General features: G+C 34.8%; 1 protein-coding gene across 3 annotated transcripts in view; it reads right to left on the reverse strand.

Annotated features, from left to right (window-relative positions):
• LOC138695811 (sodium-dependent noradrenaline transporter-like) overlaps positions 1 to 21,452 on the reverse strand; it is a 522,121-nt gene that overhangs the window by 59,326 nt on the left and 441,343 nt on the right. For all 3 annotated transcript variants that reach the window (XM_069820044.1, XM_069820045.1, XM_069820043.1), the window contains 2 exons: positions 19,921 to 20,054; positions 18,197 to 18,336 (listed from right to left, as the gene is read on the reverse strand). In XM_069820044.1, coding sequence (XP_069676145.1) covers positions 18,197 to 18,336; positions 19,921 to 20,054 — 274 coding nt within the window. The remainder of the gene's footprint in view (positions 1 to 18,196; positions 18,337 to 19,920; positions 20,055 to 21,452) is intronic.

The raw sequence follows: 21,452 nt of genomic DNA on the forward strand, positions 1-21,452 counted from the left end.
CATATGTTAAGTTGCTGTTGTTGAACAATGACTCGTATCTTGTAGTCAACTGCGTATTGCAATTCTTTTTGTTACATCGCCATTTATCGCATTTCGTGTTGAGTTTCATTTGGATTCCACATTTTTTGCATTTGGCAGAAGTTTTCATAAGACCCACTTCCTGAAGAAATTTGACACTCATTTGAATATCAGTGAATAATATTACGAAAAATTTTCTGTTGGGTTTACCTTCATTGCCTATTGTTGATCTGTTGTAAGATCCGACGCAAGAATTGTACCTTTCTGTCATTTCCTTCTGGAAACGTTTTACAATGTCTTCTAAAGTGTCCATTTTATCTCGAACTAAAATATCTGTCGAATTTTCTTTTGTTTTATTACGGCCGAATGTGTTTATCTCTTTCGTATCGATGTTTTGTATTCGGTCATGGCCTTTATTACAGTTTTTGTTTCGTAATATTGATAAACAATAATAGGCCTATAATGAAAGCGGTGAATAATTTCATGGACCCTAAATTTTTTTTCGTAAAAGGCAGGCTATTTTTCTCTACGCCAGAAATAAAACGGCAACGCGGTCATAATTACGTACTTAACGCTTTGGGGACCATTAACCGCAAATTTACTTTCCGTCATTTGAATGATATTCCACCAAACACGCCTTTTTTCATATTCATTTCCTTGTGATAGCCCACTTTAAGATCTTACTACATCTGCATTTCTTTTAATGCGTTCAAAACACCGCCGTTGTACTACATAAAACCTTGCTCTTGACTAATGCAGTGAATTATTTAAGAATATAGTCGCGAATTTTACTACCACCATTTCGATTGTGTTTTGTTTGGCACGGCTCGGTACGGCCTGGTGACTAGTGGCCGGCGAGTAACGTCCACTATCGATGTTCGTCTGCCGTGGGTATTATCCAGTTGTTATCCAGATAAATAAATGAACAGATAAATAAATAAACAGACAAATAAATAGACAAATAAATAAACAGATAAATAAATAAACAGATAAATAAATAAACAGATAAATAAATACAGACAAATAAATAAACAGATAAATAAATAAACAGATAAATAAATAAACAGATAAATAAATTAATTAATTAACAAACAGACGGATAAATAAATAAACAAACATATAAATAAATAAACAGATAACTAAATAAATAAACAGACAAATAAACAAATAAATAAGGAAGGCAGGAAGGAGATTATAACGGAAGGAATGAGTGAATGAATGAATGAATGAATGAATGAATGAATGAATGAATGAATGGAGAAAGAAATGAATAAAGAAATAAATCAATAAATAACGGATTAAATGAAGAAAGAAAAAAAGTAAAAAGGAAAAAAAGTATTACCTTACTCTCATCAATAATATCCTTAACATTTGTTTCGTTTTCAAGGCGTTGAATAATTTTTACTTTGTAAAAAAAAACTCAGACTTGAACGTGTTTGTGACATGATGCCTTACCGGTATGCGGGGGCTTGGATTCTCGTCACAACAGACCACGTTGTACTGTTTTCTGCTTTCTTTAGACTGAAATGCATTCTACTACATCGACGGGGTAATGTATTAAATCATTAAATGGGCTATTAAAATGATGATGATGATGATGATGATGATCCGCGACGCTACAGATCTTTAATACTTACTTTATAATATGGTGATTATTTTAATCGCGATATAACGTATACAGTAAGGAAACATGCGTCATTGTGTTACATACTTTTATTTTATTTTTTTTCAGATTTTTTTTTTTTTTTTTTCAATTTTTACAAGAAGGCGGACGGATCACTTAAACACATACATTTTGTACTTTTCATATCTATTCGAATTTCCTAATTCAAATTATTGCTGTTTGAAAGAACTCAATAAACCTTAAATTACTTCTCGTGTCGTTAAAACAAGACCTTTAATAGCCCCTAACGTCCTTCAATTATCACGGAACAATTAGACAAGCATTTCAGAATGGTTCAAAAAAATTCTCTTCACATTTTTGTTCTGTAAAGGCGTAAAAGTTCTCGCGTCTGAAAGAAAATTCCAAGCATTTGTGGTAACATTTTGTCCCTTTGACTGGCGGGCGTTTCAGATGCAGCGGATCGTGGAATTCCCACGGAAATTCGAGCAGGTATTTTCACATCCACTTTCGCCGAGCATATTGATCTACTCTGTCTTCAGAAACTGCGACCTATTTTCTCTTGAACATCACATAGACAAGTGACCTCGAGCTGGAAAGTATTTCACTTGTCCACCATTTCATTGCATTTCATTTTCACCATAGACTGTCGAGTTCCCACGTTAAGACTGACATTAGAATTGAGTTGTTCAGATCAGCCTTCCCGATCGTTTTAAAAGATCTGGGTAAGTTTAACTCAAGCTAGGATTCACGCTTACTGAACAAATACAGTGTGTACACAGAAAAATTCCGTGAATATAAACTGCTACAATTTTGTAACTACGCGTATTACGAAATTAATATCGGTGCCATTAGAAAGAACGGCTCAAAGAATTTCAGGGGATGTGTAATTGTAATTATTTGCGGAAAACAATAGATGACACCATAAAAAAAAAGATGCTATTTTCGCTCTTTCGCTTGTCATTGTGGCATTTTTGGATAGAAGCAAATTGTGTTAAATGGTGTGAACTTTACATTTCAACTCAGTGTGAATTCTGCAGCATTTAGAGAGTTATGGCGAAGCCACAGGAACGCAGTTGGTGTCTATTGGAATACCATAGCACTCGGAGTGTAATGACTTCAGACGGGAGTTTCAACATGTGGCACCTACTGACAAGACGAGTCTGAGGTGGCACATAGATCGTATAATGTAAATAATGTATGTGTATAAACTTGTAATTGGAAAATTAAATACACATGAAGAAGATTTCAGGATTCAGTTTGTGAAGAACTCTAAAACGTATTTTTCTCAGAAGTAATATTTTTCACTTAATGTATTTTGCTTGTAAACGGATGATGTATTCAAATAAGAAGATGAGCTTTCGTTACACAGAAATATGGTGATAATATATTTCTTTTGCAGATGATACTGTACTAACATTTAATGGGGAAAATTGGGATAACACTTATTTAAATACTAGCAATGGAATTAAAATAGTGAAAAATTGGCTTGACTCTAATCTCCTGTCCTTAAATACTAATAAAACTACCTATATTCCATTTTCTTTAACAACGAAAGGTTTGCCTCCACCTATGAATAATTATCACTTAGTAATACATAATATTTCAGGTAATAAATTAACAAATAATTATTGTAATTGCCCACATCTAACACCTTCCACACAAGTCAAATATTTAGGAATTATTATAGATCAGCATTTACGTTTGGCTAAACAAATTGATTTCATGTGTACAAGTATAAGAAAGACAATTTATAAATTCATAATACTTCGAAATTTTATCACTAAGGAGGCATTGAGAATAATATTTTTAGCTTTAGTACAATCATTAATACAATATGGTATAATAAATTGGGGTGGAGTAGCATCATCTGTACTTAATCCATCAATTTTATTACAGATAAGATTAATAAAAGTTTGTCTGACCAAAAATATGGATTACCCAACAAATTTAATTTATACAGATTTTAAAGTATTAATTATTGAAGAAATTTATAAATATAGTTTGCTAACTTACTACCATAGAAATCAAATAAAACATAAATCTAACCGACATGAATATCGTACTCGAAGACAAAAGTTTACTTTCCCATTACTTGAGCCTAAATGTCATACAAGTGCAGCTCTTAAACATCGTGCTAGATTCGGTCCAAGACTTTATAATAAAATTACAAACCATTTTCCAAATTTGAAATATTTTAAAATTGAAGCTTTTAAAAAAGAAATTTATAAAATTATCCATAATATATAATATTAACAAATGTGTGTATTTTTTTACCTTTTATTTCTGTCGACTATATTCATGTTTTTATTAAATATCTTCTATCTGATTGTCAATTTATATTAAATATGTTTTTTCTCTCTTTTTCTCTTTCTTATTTTTTATGCTCTTGTGTATTATTTATTGGTTTGAATTAAGTTACTTACTGTATTTAGTAAACTGTCCTTGTAAATTTTATGTTATATTATTGACTAAGACCACACCGTACACGAGCCTGGCTCTTACGGTAGTGCCTAGAAACATTTTTGTTTTATACTTTTAATTTGTACTCACTAGCTAGCTAGTTAAATAAATTTACACGTTGTAAGGCTTAGTATATCGAGGACATCAAAACAGAAGGGCGTATCAGCAAATTTTGAGTCACTGAAATATTTTAATGGAACCTATTTATGTTTGAATTACGAAGGACATCAGAAAGAATCAAAGTACCCTGTTGTGTAGACAAGGGAAGTAAATATAATTCCACCTTGTAATGTAAAATTTCAGTTTTGTTGATAAGCTCGTCTTGCATAATGCCTTCGTTATGTAATTATTTTTTTACATTTTTGTTTTAATTACGGTTTATTTAACGACTCTCGCAACTGCAGAGGTTATATCAGCGTCGCCAGTGTGCTGTAATTTTGTCATGCAGGAGTTCTTTTACATGCCAGTAAATCTACTGACATGAGCCTGTCGCATTTAAACATACTTACATGCCAGCGACCTGGACCGCAACCTCGAGCACAGAAGACCAGCGCTGTATCGACTACGCTACCGATGCCAACTTTTTACAAATTTAGATACGTATATTTGAGGAGTGTCGAACCAAAACCCTCAAAGTCCATTTCACATTCTTACAAATTTCCCTTCTCTTTGTGGTGACGAATCAATCTGTTTTATTGGCTTCCTTTAAATATTGCTCCCTTCTTGTCTAGATGAACCTTAAATTACGTCTCAACATACACAGTCTGGTTCAAAAGCAATAATTAATTAAATATTGCTTTCTTCTGAAAAGTATATACGTGTGGGCTAAGTGCATTTTGATTCATTGCTCCTCATTTATTCATATAGCGTATATTGTAATAATTTCTAATATTTTATGTGCAGAAATTTGATTCGATTAAATATAACCTTTCGTTCTGCAAAGAAATTGTTCAATTTTACATTTGTATAGATATAATTTCTGTACATTTAGAAGACAAAACTAAATTTTTAAAATAATTTATTATCATAATACACTACTCTCTTAAGTTTACTGAGCATATTGAGAATTCATTCAATTGCTTTTCCAAAACACGCTATGAAATGTTTCATATAAAACAATTTTTATGTCGAAAGGAAGCAAAAACGAGTTAAATTGTATTAGGCCTATCGGTTTTTATTTTAATTATCACAAAGAATAACCCCCTGAAATTAATGACTAGGCTTCGTAATTCAGCTACCTATAAGCTGGAATGAAGTTGCCTGATTCGAAGTATATGTGACGTCACATCGCAGGTATAGGTATGTTCGTATACAAAATAGTTACGCACGCTCTGTCTTTCGCTATAACAAGTCAAAGCCGGGACGCAGTCATAGTGAGCAGTCTTATCGATCACTGCTCTTACTAGTCGTATTATTTAAATAACTACATCTTTGTGGCTGATTGAAGGTTCATTGCAGAGGTAAAATGCCTTGGGTAAGACGCTCAAGCGTGTAATATTGCGTAGTTGAGAATATTTGCACTAATATTTTCACTGTCAATATAGACAACATTACATATAAATTGTGTACAATAAACCTAAAAGTGACAAAAAAACAGTGCACTGCAATGATATCAAAAGGCACGAAATTGTGTTGAACATAATTAAGAAGAACCAGTACCATTAAAATCTGTAAATTATTAGGATATTAACTCGACGTTTAGCATGGATTTGTGTAGCCTACCATGATGTTCAGTGCCAACGTCCCAAATAATAAATTAAATAATCTACATTTCAGGGGATATCTAGGAAAATACATAGTACATTAGTGGGTTTTCAGTGATGGGCGAAGTATGCAATATTCTAATGAAACACGAAAAAATATCAGCTAATAGGAATATCTTGTACTACATCATGCATCAATAACGTTATGCGCAATTGGAAGAATTGTTTGCAATATAAAATAATTTCAAGTGACATCCGCATATGTTCAAGTTCCGTAACTTACGAATGCACGTTATTATTCACTGCAAAGGTCACGACGAAAATGAACACCACGGCTCAAGCATGTTTTTACTAGTATAGCTTCAGAATGTCGGGAGTTGACTGTACTCCACGACCTGTTTCTTTATATCCTTATCTGTTGCCTCACCTGTGTTCGGCATAATACAGGGACATCATTTTACTTTTACTAACATTTTTAATATTAACCTAGCTATACCTTTAGAGAACCGGAAACACAGATTGCTACCCCTTCCACGACTGTAGTTCGATGGTACTGGCGTAAAACACAAACAAATCACTCTACTAGATATAGGACGGAAGAAAAGTAGTTCATCCATTTACGTAAACTAGGAAATATCGCGATTTTGAGTTCGATAATTTTCATTAGGTTTCTGTTTAATTTTAATACAGTACTGTATTAAGAATAAGTGTTTTTATTCACGAACTGAGTTATCCATGCGAACGTATTCATTATGCAGTGTATATTATACTGTCTACAGCACATTAGCATACACTATAGAGAATGAAGTTAAATTGAAAATTAATCATAATATGGATATTTAAACACATTTTTGAAAATGGTGGCCGTTCATTTCGATACAGGCTTCAGTTATTTTGTGCATATTATCGCACTATATACTATTGCATCTAATTCCAATTGCCAGTTTCGTCCTTCGTACCAGTAACTCATGTTGAAATAATTCTGTACCTACTCTACAAAAGAGTACCTTACATACTGTAAATTCAATCTTCACTTCTGCCCGACCCGCACAGATAAAATTACTCAGACATGCTATCTACTGTCCGTCCAAGTGGTTATGCAGCAGGATCGTAGAAAGGGAGGAAATCACGTGACAGTTAATTACTTAACGAGGCCCTTCTATTTAAGTTATTTTAAACAGTTGTATAATATTACGTAAATGTCCAATTCCTAACAGAAATTAATGTTTTCAGAAAAGAGCTAAGACAGCCCAGCTACTAGCATTTACAGAGAGGCGAATAGAAGCAGGTGGGGGAAATCGGGATGCGACATAGGCAAACCGACAGTACCTGTGCGAAAATATGATTCAATATTGAAAGCTCTTTCGTCACTGGAAAGCGCGAACATATTTCTGGAACGTACTATACTCACTAACTCAGTGCTGTTTACTATACGCAGCCTTGGTTCTGTGTGTAGAGTACAATTGGAACTTCATTAGTAGAAGTATATTCAAAAACTCAGGTACAATAAAAATTGAAGTAAAAATAAAATGATGTCCCTGTACATATCCAGTGTGTCTTACACTTCAGTCTTTAGGTAGCTAGAATACGAAGCCTATTAATGACATTGCTTACGGTTCATCCTAAATATTTTGATTCTTATTTTGCGTACTTCAGAGTTAGCGATGCACATCATTTACTTGTCAGAACTTACAATGTTTTATAAAATCGGCTTAACGTATTAAGAGACCAACATTTGAAGACTTAGACCTAATGTCTCCCGAGTTAAAAAAAATCGCGTAAGATTTTAGTATCAATGTTAAGGAAAACCTTTAACAGAGACGAAACTTTTTTTTTTCTGTGAGGCACTCGTTTAAAATTAACTAAATGCTTGTCGTTCTCGGCAGCCTTCCTATTGTTCCTTTGAAAAAAAAACAGCAGCGTGTGTGCTCTCGTTGCTTTTAATTGGATAAATGAAGACTGTTTCTGCCTGGGCTACAAGCGTCGAGTTTAAAAGGATTTGAGGCAGAAACAAAAAGTTAGTTCGCAAGAAGTCGAGAGGATTCCTGAATTCTAGCAATTATGAAATGACAGCATTTCCTTACACTCAGCTTTAACATCTTTTGCTTTTAATTTAATTTACTTGCGCAAGAAAATAATTCTATGTAAATATAACTTTTTTAATTAGTGTTTTTATCATCCTAGTTATTCTTGACTCTGACGTGATAAAATGTAAGCTTACTGCAATAAGATATGTATTTATTTATGCTTTATCGAACTATTATCTGCTACAGACTTCATTCAACATAAAGGTTATGATTAATTTGTTGTGGTTATAGCTCTGACATAAATGAGAAATGATGCTTGAATCATGAATGCCAGTATACAGAAAAAATAATTGAATTACAAAATTCGCGGTGCGTAATTTCAGTGAACAGTAATACGGAGTACGTAGCTGCAATAAGGGCCCATAGCCCCATAGGCCCTTTCTCTGGAGAATGCATAAATCGATTCTCCATAGTTTCTTTGTTATATCTACAGGGACATCATTTTATTTTTACTTCAATTTTTATTGTACCTGAGTTTTTGAATGTACTTCACTCCCACCCCTTCTACTAATGAAGTTCCACACAGAGCCAAGGCCGCATATAGTAAACAGTACTGAGTTACTGAGTATAGTACGTTCCAGAAATATGTTCGCGTTTTCCAGTAACGAAAGAGCTTTCAATATTGAATCATATTTTCGCACAGGTACTGTCCGTTTGCCTACGTCGCATCCCGATTTCCCCCACCTGCTTCTGCTCACCCCTGTGTAAAAGCTGGGCTGTTTTAGCGCTTTTCTGAAAACATTAAATTCTGTTAGGAATTGGACGTTTACGTAATATTATACAACTGTTTAAAATAACTTAAATAAAAGGGCCTGGTTAAATAATGAATTGTCACGTGATTTCCCCCCTTTCTACTATACTGCGGCATAACCACTTGGACGGACAGTAGATAGCATGTCTGAGTAATTTTTATCTGTGCGGGTCGGGCAGAAGTGAAGATTGAATTTACAGTACGTAAGGTACTCTTTTATAGAGTAGGTACAGAATTATTTCAACATGAGTTACTAGTGCGAAGGACGAAACTGGCAATTGGAATTAGATGCAATAATTTATAGTGCGATAATATGCATAAAAGAACTGAAGCCTGCATCGAAATGAACGGCCACCATTTTCAAAAATGTGTTTAAATATCCATATTATGATTATTTTTCAATTTAACATCATTCTCTATCATGTACGCTGATGTGCTGTAGACAGTATAATATACACCGCATAATGAATACGTTCTCATGGATAACTCAGTTCATGAGTAAATACACTCATTGTTAATACTGTACTGCATTTTGATTAAACAAAAACCTAATGAAAACTATCGAACTCAAAATCGCGATATTTCCTAGTTTACGTAAATGGATGAATTACTTTTCTTCCCTCCTATACCTAGTAAAGTGATTTGTTTGTGTTTTACGCCAGTATCATCAAACTATAGTCGTGGAAGGGATTAGCAAATGGTGTTTGCGGTTCTCTAAAGGTATAGCCAGGCTAATATTAAAAATGTTAGTAAAAATAAAATGATGTCCCTGTACAAAGTTTCATTGAGAAATTTAAAAAAACAATGCTAGTAAATCTGTTTATTTTAATATATGTTATAGGCCCTTTATCTATAAAACATGTTAATACATGAAAAACTGCCCTCCAAGACTGAATATTCAATCAGCCATCCAGTATTTAAACCTTAGCTTCGCCATTGAAAATGTTAGCCTATGCATCATTCGTTATCTCATGAAACCAAATGGTTGCGTGCGCCGTAGCTTATAGTGAGAACCTTAAGTGAGCTTGCTTGCTACAAGTAGAAGCGTAGCGAAGGAGGACGACTCGCAGGCAAGCACCGCAACCTTAGACTTTATGCAATCTCCTTATGTTGGAATGATTGTTGAAGTTCTTTTAGAATCGCTCTTGAAGCGCATGATTTACTGCATGGTGCCATCCTATCGATTCAGCCACAGCATCCAGTTCTGATTGGAGACCTGATCCTCCGCCTGCCTGTGATGTTATTCTGCAGCCTCCTCAGACCAAAGACATCTATTCACAATTCATGAGACTGAATATGATTCATTTTCAACTAGAATAATATGCCGCCTTCTATTCCACGACTCACCAAGGCGCCATCTGTCCAAGGGAGCTACACTACCCCGGTCACCCGCAGTCCGCTTATTAAAGCCCTTGCGGCTTCGCTGGATATGTGCAGCTCCCGCAGACAGATGTCGCCTATAGTCAAATCCAGAAACTAGTCCGTCATGTTCTCCTGGCCAATCTGTAACTATTAAGATTAATGGAATGAAACTAATGAAGGCGAAATGAGTCCGAGATCCAACGCCGAAAGTTACCTAGCAATTCTGCTTCGAGTGGTTGAGAGAAAATCTCAGAAAAAAAAACCCAACCAGGTAACTTGTCACAACCAGGATTTGAATACCGGACTTACTCGTTTCATGGCCAAGAAGGCAAACCGTCACTCCACAGCGGTGGACACGAAACTGACTTAATAATAATAATAATAATAATAATAATAATAATAATAATAATAATAATAATAATTTTTATTTGAAAGATAATAATAGTACACATTTGGTTGGCACTCCCTATGAAGCAAAAGCTTGTGGCCGGAAGTGGAGTATTACATTGAATAATTTATTTTATTTTATTGGGTTATTTTACGACGCTGTATCAACATCTAGGTTATTTAGCGTCAGAATGATATGAAGGTGATAATGCCGGTGAAATGAGTCCGGGGTCCAGCACCGAAAGTTACCCAGAATTTGCTCGTATTGGGTTGAGGGAAAACCCCGAAAAAAACCTCAACCAGGTAATTTGCCCCAACCGGGATTCGAACCCGGGTCACCTGGTTTCGCAGCCAGACGCGCTAGCCGTTACTCCACAGGTGTGGACTTACAAGTTTAAGCTTATACTAAAATAATTATTTAATTCTTTAATTTAAGTAATCAAATTTAAGTAAGTGAAAAATACCACAATAATAATACAAGAAATACAATGAAATTATATCAAATACACAAAAATGTAGGTTAACTGGAAAGTACAAGGGGCGATGGCCCTTTAAACAGTAATGAAGTAAAATGAAAAAGTATTAAATAGTAACATTGTAAAATAAATACAAAAATAATGCAATAATATAATGGACTAATATATTATATACATAAATGATATTTTATTTCTATTTGATATATTGAATTTTGAAAGATTCGTAACATAAAAATATTTTTTTATTTAATGTAAGAGAGAAATATAAAAAAATGTTAAATATCAAAAGTGAAAATAACAAAAAATAGAATATATATATATATATATATATATATATATATATATATATATATATATAATAAAATAAAATTAAATTAAAATTTATTAGAATACTAATCAGTATTTAAAATCAGTTGAAGTGTTTGCTTTTTAAATAATGTATTATTGTAGTACTGTATATACTGCATCTGTAAGGGTGAAATATATTTTGTGCCATACTATGACGGACTGTTTACATGTTGAGACACGAAGTAATGGCGCGCTCCATCTCCCACTCCACTCGACCAACACAACACTATCGTCCGTACGTTCTGAACTTCATGCGTTTCTGTGCCCAGGACCGAAGCCTTGTTATTATACAATCTCGGGCCGAAATTTGAGGCATGCCTTAGTCCTGCTTCAGATTTGCATTTGGGTTCAAACAAAGGACATGATATAATGTGTCTTCTTGTACTGTAACCATGGTAATAATAGTTATTATTTTTGTGGTACTATTTTAATAAGGTATATTAAATTTGTTTAATATTCAGTACTTTAAGTTCCTTGTATATGAGGCGTGTATGATAATCCATTTTTTTCTTAATACATAATTTTATTATTCTCCTCTGTAATAATATTAATGGCATGAGTGAAGATTTCATTGCCCCACCCCATGCTATAATGCCATATTGTAGGATGAAATGGACTAAATCCAAATATATTCGTCTTAATGTTATTTTTTGCATAAAATGTCTTAGTAAAACAAATTTATAAATTGTTTTACGTAATTTAAGACACAGTTTATATGGCAATCCCATCGTAAACGTTGGTCTATAACAGGCCTGCACAAACAGCGCTCAACGAGCGCGCGCGCTTCTTCGGAGCGAGAGAGCCGTGTTTACCGCTCGCCGAAACGGAGAGGAAGATACGTCAGAATGACATAGACTTGCTGTAGGTAGAGGAGAGGGAAACGACCACTCGGTTATCTAGTGGAGTGCAGTGTGTAGGCCTATTCTCAGTAACTGTTTCACGTTGCTTACCTACTGCTACAGTACAGTATGGAGGAATCTAAAAGACGGAACATAACATTTAACATTTAACGATTTACAGCTCGAACTTATTGATCTTCAATGTGACCTAAGGGCTAAAGATCGTTTGAATAATACTACTAGCCTGGTTGAGTTTTACAAGACTAAACATTAGCAATAATATCCACGACTACACAGACTGGCTGTGAAAATGATTGCTATGTTTGGCTCAAGATTTATATTTGTGAGCAACTGTTTTCTATAATCAACTTTAATAAAGGCAGACGTCGAACATCTGTAACTGATGTTTCATTATGATCAATAGGCTACTGTTCCTTTCAGCTGCCAACAGCATAAAACCTCGTTTTGATGTACTGATAAATAAAAATATAACAAAATGATATTGTACATTTAGGTAGCTATAGAATTTCTATTACTTCTGTAAAATAAATACTTCTTTATTAATTAATAATAGTCCAATATAGTTTTGCAAACACTGAACAGGAATTCATTTCATAAGCACTCGTAATAGTACTTCCTTTTGTGTACATTTTGTACGAGATCCACCCCTTCTTCCAGCCCACTGTTATACAGAGCGCAGCTAATATCTGCATTCCGCTCATGAGCTGTGAGCCGGCTCGGAGAGCGCAAACCTTGAGCAGGCCTGGTCTATAATAATACGTAGGTATTTTACTTGGTTTGATTTCTTTATTTTTGAGCATCTACAAATTTCTGAGAATAATTACGGTCAAGGATAACTAAATTTTGATTCAGATTCATCGAAGACAAACCTGATTTATTTATAGTAAACGGTATTAATGTAGTTTTATCAGTATTGAGCGAGAGGCGGTTTGTATCTATCTACAAAAAATAAAAGTAGAACTTCACCACTCAATCCGTGTTTCTACTAAAGCTGAACACCCTGTACTCGATCTGCAATCCTGCCCTTGAACACGGTAAACTAAATTTGCGAACAAATTGAGTTTTTTGGGGGGGGAGCTGCACAGAATCGCATGCTCCATATAGCCACTCAAATAGCTTTAGTCATTGTTTTTCTTTGCTCGCTTGCTAGACTTCTAAGAGCAGTCCCGACTTTGTATATACCTTCTTGATGGAACACGGCGAGCTTTCACTTTCATGTAACAAAGGAGGAGGGGAATAAATTGCTATCTAGTGTGATTTTGGGTTTGCGCTTTTACTTTTATATTTCGTATTATTGATTACGTAACAACCATCTCACTCCAAAGGAGAAAGAAGCTTGTCTGTGGACAGATTCTGTGAGACTTTCGATATATAATGGAGCAGATTTTCTTCTGGTACTTCGGTTTCCACTGTCATTGATCCACTATTACCATATCATCAGTTTATCGTCTTAAAATAGCAAAGGGGCATTCAATAAAGAGTTAGTAATATCTCTTGTGTCCACCGCTGTGGAGTGACGGTTAGCATAACGAGCGGACCCGGGTTCAAATCCTGGATGGTGCAAGTTACCTGTTTGAGGTTTTTTCCGGGTTTTCACTCAACCCATTAAGGCCCGATTCACATTATACGGAACATCAACGTCACGGACCGTTATCGTCACCGTCACGTCCAATGCAAAATCATTCACATTTAACGACAAGTGACCGTCATCAAGAATAGATAAGTAGTTTATGCTCTAAAAAAATTTCGTAACTCTTATGTGAGACAATGAATTGCGCTCTAATTTGTAGGGTACATTATAAAAATGTCTAAGGAAAGCATAAGAAAAATTTGGAATCAAAATCTTTTTTGGACAGTGAGAAACGTCACCCTTTCAAAATAGTTGATATCAAAAGTTGATAAGCAGCAAAAGTTTTTTTTCATGTTAGATGGGGGGGTTAAAGCGAAAGAAATGTTTAGAAAGAATGGAAATTACTTTTAAAATAATAATAATAATAATAATAATAATAATAATAATAATAATAATAATAATAATAATAATATGAGTAAAAACGCTGCGAGATAAATTCAAATAAATTAGGTCCTTTTGCCTTCTCTTCCACCTACACTAATAATAATAATAATAATAATAATAATACGAGTAAAAACGCTGCGAGAAAAATGCTGCCTTCTCTCCCACCTACAATAATAATAATAATAATAATAATAATAATAATAATAATAATAATAATACGAGAAATAACGCTGCGAGAAAAATGCTGCCTTCTCTTCCACCTACACTAATAATAATAATAATAATAATAATAATAATAATAATAATAATACGAGAAATAACGCTGCGAGAAAAATGCTGCCTTCTCTTCCACCTACATTAATAATAATAATAATAATAATAATAATAATAATAATAATAATAATAATACGAGAAATAACGCTGCGAGAAAAATGCTGCCTTCTCTTCCACCTACACTAATAATAATAATAATAATAATAATAATAATAATAATAATAATACGAGAAATAACGCTGCGAGAAAAATGCTGCCTTCTCTTCCACCTACACTAATAATAATAATAATAATAATAATAATAATAATAATAATAATAATAATAATAATAATACGAGAAATAACGCTGCGAGAAAAATGCTGTCTTCTCTTCCACCTACATTAATAATAATAATAATAATAATAATAATAATAATAATAATAATAATAATAATAATACGAGAAATAACGCTGCGAGAAAAATGCTGCCTTCTCTTCCACCTACACTAATAATAATAATAATAATAATAATAATAATAATAATAATAATAATACGAGAAATAACGCTGCGAGAAAAATGCTGCCTTCTCTTCCACCTACACTAATAATAATAATAATAATAATAATAATAATAATAATAATAATAATAATAATAATAATAATAACTAAATAGTGACAGGGGGAGCGCAGCGTAATAGTTATTATTATTATTATTAATTAGTATTAATTATTAGTGTTATTATTAATTGTCATTATTGAGTGTAATTAGTTACCACTGCCACCGAGTATTTACCCATTTGCAATGTAAATAAATACATACATACATAGGCTATTTATTTATGGCTACCTGGGCTATTTCTTTACCACTATTTTGCGTGAGATAAATAGGAACTTTCCTTAAATAACATTTTGCTAGCCGTAATAAGGCTGGTGTAAGACGGAAATTGAAGAAGAGCTTCTGGCGAAATTTTATCTTGAAAAATTTATTTTCGCATAAAAGTATTGCTGTTATTATGAAAATGCAATACTCCAGCAGTTTCGAAAGTTGTATACGTGAACGTAGTTATTTTTAAGTTATTCATTCCGTATTTTAATGTACAAGTAACTTTTGTTACTTATTCAATATCGTACATAATTATATAAATAATATTTTATGCTGTGAAATAATTGTGTTGCATTTATTAAAATGTGTAAACTAAAGTATAAAAAGTTCATGATGTTAATTTTGTTCGACCTTGTCTTTTGGTTGCTCCTATTTGTACAGCATATACAGACCTAGTGCTGTCAGGTAGCACGCGAAAGAATCTAAAATCGCGCCCTATTATACATCCCTAAGCTACGTAGTCGCCTGCACAAATAAAACGCCTATGTATAAGTACATTCCAAATGAGCACTTGAAATCCTGAAAAGAAATGAATATGATCATTCTTTCTCTCTGTTTACATTAGGGCGAAACCTAAGTGAGATGACGTTTAATAGTTACTGTTTTCATTCGGTATACCCGTCAGTTCATCAGACATGCGCTTGTCGTGTTTGTTTTGTTCTGTTAATTAGCCTCGACTATGCGGATTCTCATTCGACAATGAATTGAAATTTAAAACCTCCGTAACTATAGTGAGAGTGAGAGAGATAGAGCGAGAAATGCCCGAAAAGAGGATTACTCCGTTGGGATCGGTTTATGGAAAGTGAGAATGGTTTCTCTCACAATCCTGTCAGCTCACAGTGCATTCTATGTCCATAAAATTCCTTGCAAAACGGCACTTGCAACGATAAGCGGAATGCTCATGAATTGTGCTATGTGGTTGCTCTCATCAGCAATTAGCTTACCTGTTAGATTTCGACTTACAAACTTCGGGAAGGCTGTAATTCGTGATGCTTACAGAATTGAGCGGCATATGGTCGACTAGCTAAGAGTAATTGTAGATATATTTAAAATGAGGCAGTATCAAGGTGAACACAAACAACTTTTCCACGTTCCTTCACTATAAACTGTCGTTAGAATTGATGAAGAAAATCTTCTTATCAAATGTAAGGCTCTTCTCTAAGATCTTGCAACAGAATTCACTGGTAGATTTGGAGAGATTGTGACAATGGACAAGAATTCCACATAATGCTTCCAAATTTGAACCAGATTTTAATGCAAGAAAGAAGTGTCGAACTTCCAAACGTACAGAGGACATGTCAGGAGTAAGTTTATTTCATTTTCCGTGACATGTAAAACAATTACTCCCTTGAATTTGTGACTGTTTAGAAATATAGGAATACTGTTTAATGTATAAACACTTGTAATATCTCATGTTTTATGTTTCAAATAAGACAAGACAGTATTAACAAATGGTGTAATAATAAATAGATAATCTTCATCTTAAGATGTTTGGTGACGTATATACGTCCTTTGATGTGACATATTAATAAATTTAAATACTATTATAGTCACAATCATGCCATGGTATGAAAGAAAATTTTACAACCTCGACGAACTCCATAGCTCAGTGGTAGAGCGCCTGACCGGAGTACAGGAAGTCGCAGGCTCGATTCCCGCTCGAGGTTGTGAAATTTTTCTTTCATACCATGGCATGATTGTGACTATAATAGTATTTAAATTCATAAATAGGTGTTGCAGTTACCGGTGTATTTGTTGTAGCTTGAAAAGGTTGTGTTCAATTTATGTTTTTAGTACTACATAATATCGTATTCCAATTAAGAAAGCTTGACAGCAATAGAATTTTAGTATTTGTGTTTAGCTACAGTTTGTACAGGGACATCATTTTATTTTTACTTGCATTTTTATTGTACCTGCATTTCTGAATGTACTTCGTCCCACCCCTTACTTGCTCCCGTCAGACACACAAACTTACGGCAGCTGTTGCATTCGAAGTCTTCAAGCAGTGAAGTAAACACTGCAGTGTATAGTGTGTTTCAGAAATATGGTTGCGTTTTCTATAGAAGAAAGAACCTATATTAATAATATCGTACTAAAAAATTATATTGAAGAAACGATAAATTAAATTTCAGAGAATATGCTTCAAAATGTTTTTAATAATATGCGTAAAGAATTGAAGCCTGCATTGTAATGAACGGCAACCATTTTCAGCAACTTGTTTAAAAATTCAGATTAGCTTATTTTGAATTGAGGTGGCTAAAAGCAAAGGAATGCTAGTGACATTTGTAATAACATGAGTTAAGTGCATCCAGTGTAAGCAAAAAGTATCTAAAATTTTAGTAGCAAAGGGATATTTTAATCGCATCACACATTAAAATTTAAATAAAAAATTTCACCGATTTTACGAGAGCTTAAATATTTAAACCCCATTTTCTCAAAAGTAACTTAAGTGCACTTACAGCCCTTTACTTATGACCCCCCTCGATTTAAATGCATTCTCTATATTGTATGATAACATCAATAATTAATATGCTAAATAAAGTAGACATTACATAACGAACATAGCCACCTGAAAAGTTGAGTTTTTGAAAAAAAAATGTTACTACTCTACTGTATTTTGATAAATTCCGTAAAAGTGATGATCAAACTGAAAATCGTAATATCGTATTTCCCTACAACATAAATGGATACACTACTTTTCTCTCCTCCTATACCTAGTAAAATGATTTGTTTACATATTGCACTAGTAACACCAAACTCCTGTAATGGAAGGGGTAAAAAACAGTGTTTCCGAGTATAGCCAGGTTAATGTTAAAAATGTTGGTAAAAATAAAGTGATGTCCCTGTACAAACAACTTGTAGCTCCTGCGGCTGGCTCCGTCTGTCTTTCTTTGCATCAAGGTTTTTAACACTTCGTGAGCACGAGTTGCCCATCCATGGCCGCATAGTCAAGAGGTGAACATGCTGTTACCTGAGTATCCGACAAGCGCGCCAGGTCGGGCTTCAGGTAGTACTCAATACCCCCGATGGCACCCGGCAGCATGAGGCCTCGGATGAGGAGGATGGTCAACACCACGTACGGAAGCGTTGCCGTCGCCCATACTACTTTCCCTGCGGATGAAGACATTTAAATTACAGTTCATTAGTATACACACAGAGGACCGTTTCATTACAGTCGCTATGAAAGTGCGTTCTTCATGAAGTAATATCGTCGCGTGTGTTTCAATGAAGGATTGAATATATATTGGATTAAAGAACAAAAAAGAAAACTACAGGGTGATCCGTTTGGGTGTGGATAAAATAAAAACACCATAAAAATTACTACTGAGCTTTATTTGTTGAAACTTTGTGCATACAACACTGAAAGATGGGAGATTCCTCAGAGCTCAACATGACCCCCATTGCGCACCCTGCACAACTCATAACGGTGATGCAATTCAGCCCATGTCCGTTGTAACATAAGAGGGGTGATTTGCTGAAAAGCTTCAGTAATTTTTACTCTCAGATCATCAGTGTTTCTGGGTTTCTGTGAATAGACAATGTCTTTAACAAAACCCCACACGAAGAAGTCAGGAGGGGTTAGATCTTGGGAGTTTGGAGCCAAGCCAAGAGATAGCTGCTTCTCGTACTGGGTTTCGCCTGCGACCTCCTGCATATATTTAACACAAAACCTGTTTCTACAAATGTTAGATACCACAACATTATGGAATCGTATTTAGGTACATTACGCACACCACACCCACGTCGAAATTCCCTTTGAACTATTTTAACACTCTCAAATTTAGCATACCAAAGAACACATTGTGCCCGCTGTTGATTTGTAGTAATCATTTTAATCATCCACGATTTTCATTTGTCCTTTCAGATTATGCATTGTTGATTGTCATATATGGAAACTTCCATCTTTTAATCATAATATAATCAGCAAGAAATATTTCCTACTATCATAATAGCTTTATAATAATAAATTAATATTATCCATACCCAAACGGATGAGATTGTATATAATATTTATTGATTGAAATTATATTTTACGTATGTACTTTAGAAGAACAATATGGGGACTCTGGTTTAGAAGACGAAGAATGGAGAAATACGGTTTATATACCATTAGAATCGAACCAAGATATAGAACTACCATTTGTCAAAATTCCTGCCACACATAGGCCAGGGAAGTGTAAATAATTGTGCAATATTTGTATAGAAAGTAACAGTAGTAACATGAAAATAATTGGAAGATATTTTTGCTAAAAAATTCCAGCCACAGAAAACAAGGCTAACCTAAGAGACTGTAGGCTATACCTTGTACGGAGAAGGCAAAGGAGCCTACGAGGAAAAGGAAGGGAAAATAAGCAAGTTAGTGGTATTATGCAAATCTGGATTCCAGGTATAGCTCCCTGTAAATCTGACTGGAGTTATTTCAAGGAAAAAATTGTTCCGGGCCAGGTATCGAATCCGGAAACTTTGGCTGAGCGCACCAACGCTCTACCTACTGAGCTACCCAGGAACTATACCAGACCTCGGCTCTAATTGAGCCATTTATATCCACATACCTCAAGTGGGTTGACAAGACATCAAAGACCCAGCATTGAGTGCACACTATACTATGTGATCTAATGACGTAACTTTTTCTCCATTCCGTGGAATTGTAATGTGAAGCTTGGCATTTATTTAACACAAGGATATAATACTGACCTGACGATTTGACGCCCTTGAAGAGAGAGAGGTAGAGCATGCTGTAGACCAGGAGCAGGCAGAGCACGAGCTGCCACTTGGGAGCGCCCATCTCGTGCAGGCCGCCACTCCGCTGCATCTCCAGCACCGCGCGGCTGAAACACAAGACTGAGAGTTAGACCTACTGCTTGTATTGCTCTTGTTCTCCTTGTATTCCCCTAGTTCTCCTTCTATTCCCTCCAGTTCTCCTTGTATTCCCCAGTTCTCCTTGTATTGCCCAGTTCTCCTTCTATTCCCTCCAGTTCTCCTTGTATTCCCCAGTTCTCCTTGTATTCCCCAGTTCTCCTTGTATTTCCCCAGTTCTCCTTGTATTCCCCAGTTCTCCTTGCATTTCCCCAGTTCTCCTTGTATTCCCCAGTTCTCCTTGTATTCCCCAGTTCTCCTTGTATTCCCCAGTTCTCCTTGTATTCCCCTAGTTCTCCTTCTATTCCCTCCAGTTCTCCTTGTATTCCCCAGTTCTCCTTGTATTCCCCAGTTCTCCTTGTATTGCCCAGTTCTCCTTCTATTCCCTCCAGTTCTCCTTGTATTCCCCAGTTCTCCTTGTATTGCCCAGTTCTCCTTGTATTCCCCAGTTCTCCTTGTATTGCCCAGTTCTCCTTCTATTCCCTCCAGTTCTCCTTGTATTTCCCCAGTTCTCCTTGTATTCCCCAGTTCTCCTTGTATTCCCCAGTTCTCCTTGTATTCTAGGGGAGGACACTGCAGAGTAGGATGGGAAATATAAACTGCTGTGACCTGCGTCACCTTATCGTAATTTCAGAAAATCATATTTAGTTCGTTTTCTACGCACATTTGATATTTTTTTTATAAATTTCTTTCGGAAATAATACGTGCAAACAACATTTAATTCCTCGTACCTTTTAATGCAGCGTGTTTAAGGTATAATGTCGTATTTAGTATACTATGCAAATGTTAAGATCATAACTTTTCTTCGGAATAGTACGAAAAATAACATTTAATTTGTCTTACCTTCTAATTCAACATGTTCTTTATGACAATGTATATTAAATTTATTAATGCCTAATAGGATTTTCGAGCATAACATACATCGTATGTTGTCCCCTTCTAAACAGCAAAAAAACTCTTCCTCCCATTTCTCATGAAATAATCGTTTTCTAACGCGTACACACTGCTTTGATAATGCCATTATGCCACCACTGATATTGCTTATGAAACTGATATAGAACCTGCCCACGCCTAGGAGCTACGTGAGGGAGGAACGGGGACTGTGAAGATGATGTCACTCAGAACGATGAGCTCTGTGAAGGTCAGTGAGGCATTATTTCTCAAGTGAGGCACGATGCCCATCTCTGCCTTATAACCATGGAAACATAACAACGACGCCATTTCCTCATATTCTGTCGTATACTTCAGCGCTCCACGATTGTGTACTGTTTGCAAATCACGTAAGCATAAGCATGAAAGTTTGGGGTTCGCAAACTTTCATGTTAACGTCTAACGGCAATGTTAATGTCAATGTTTATGTGAATCATTGT

The sequence above is a fragment of the Periplaneta americana genome, chromosome 3 (genome assembly GCF_040183065.1).
Source record: "Periplaneta americana isolate PAMFEO1 chromosome 3, P.americana_PAMFEO1_priV1, whole genome shotgun sequence".
Lineage (NCBI taxonomy): Eukaryota > Metazoa > Arthropoda > Insecta > Blattodea > Blattidae > Periplaneta > Periplaneta americana.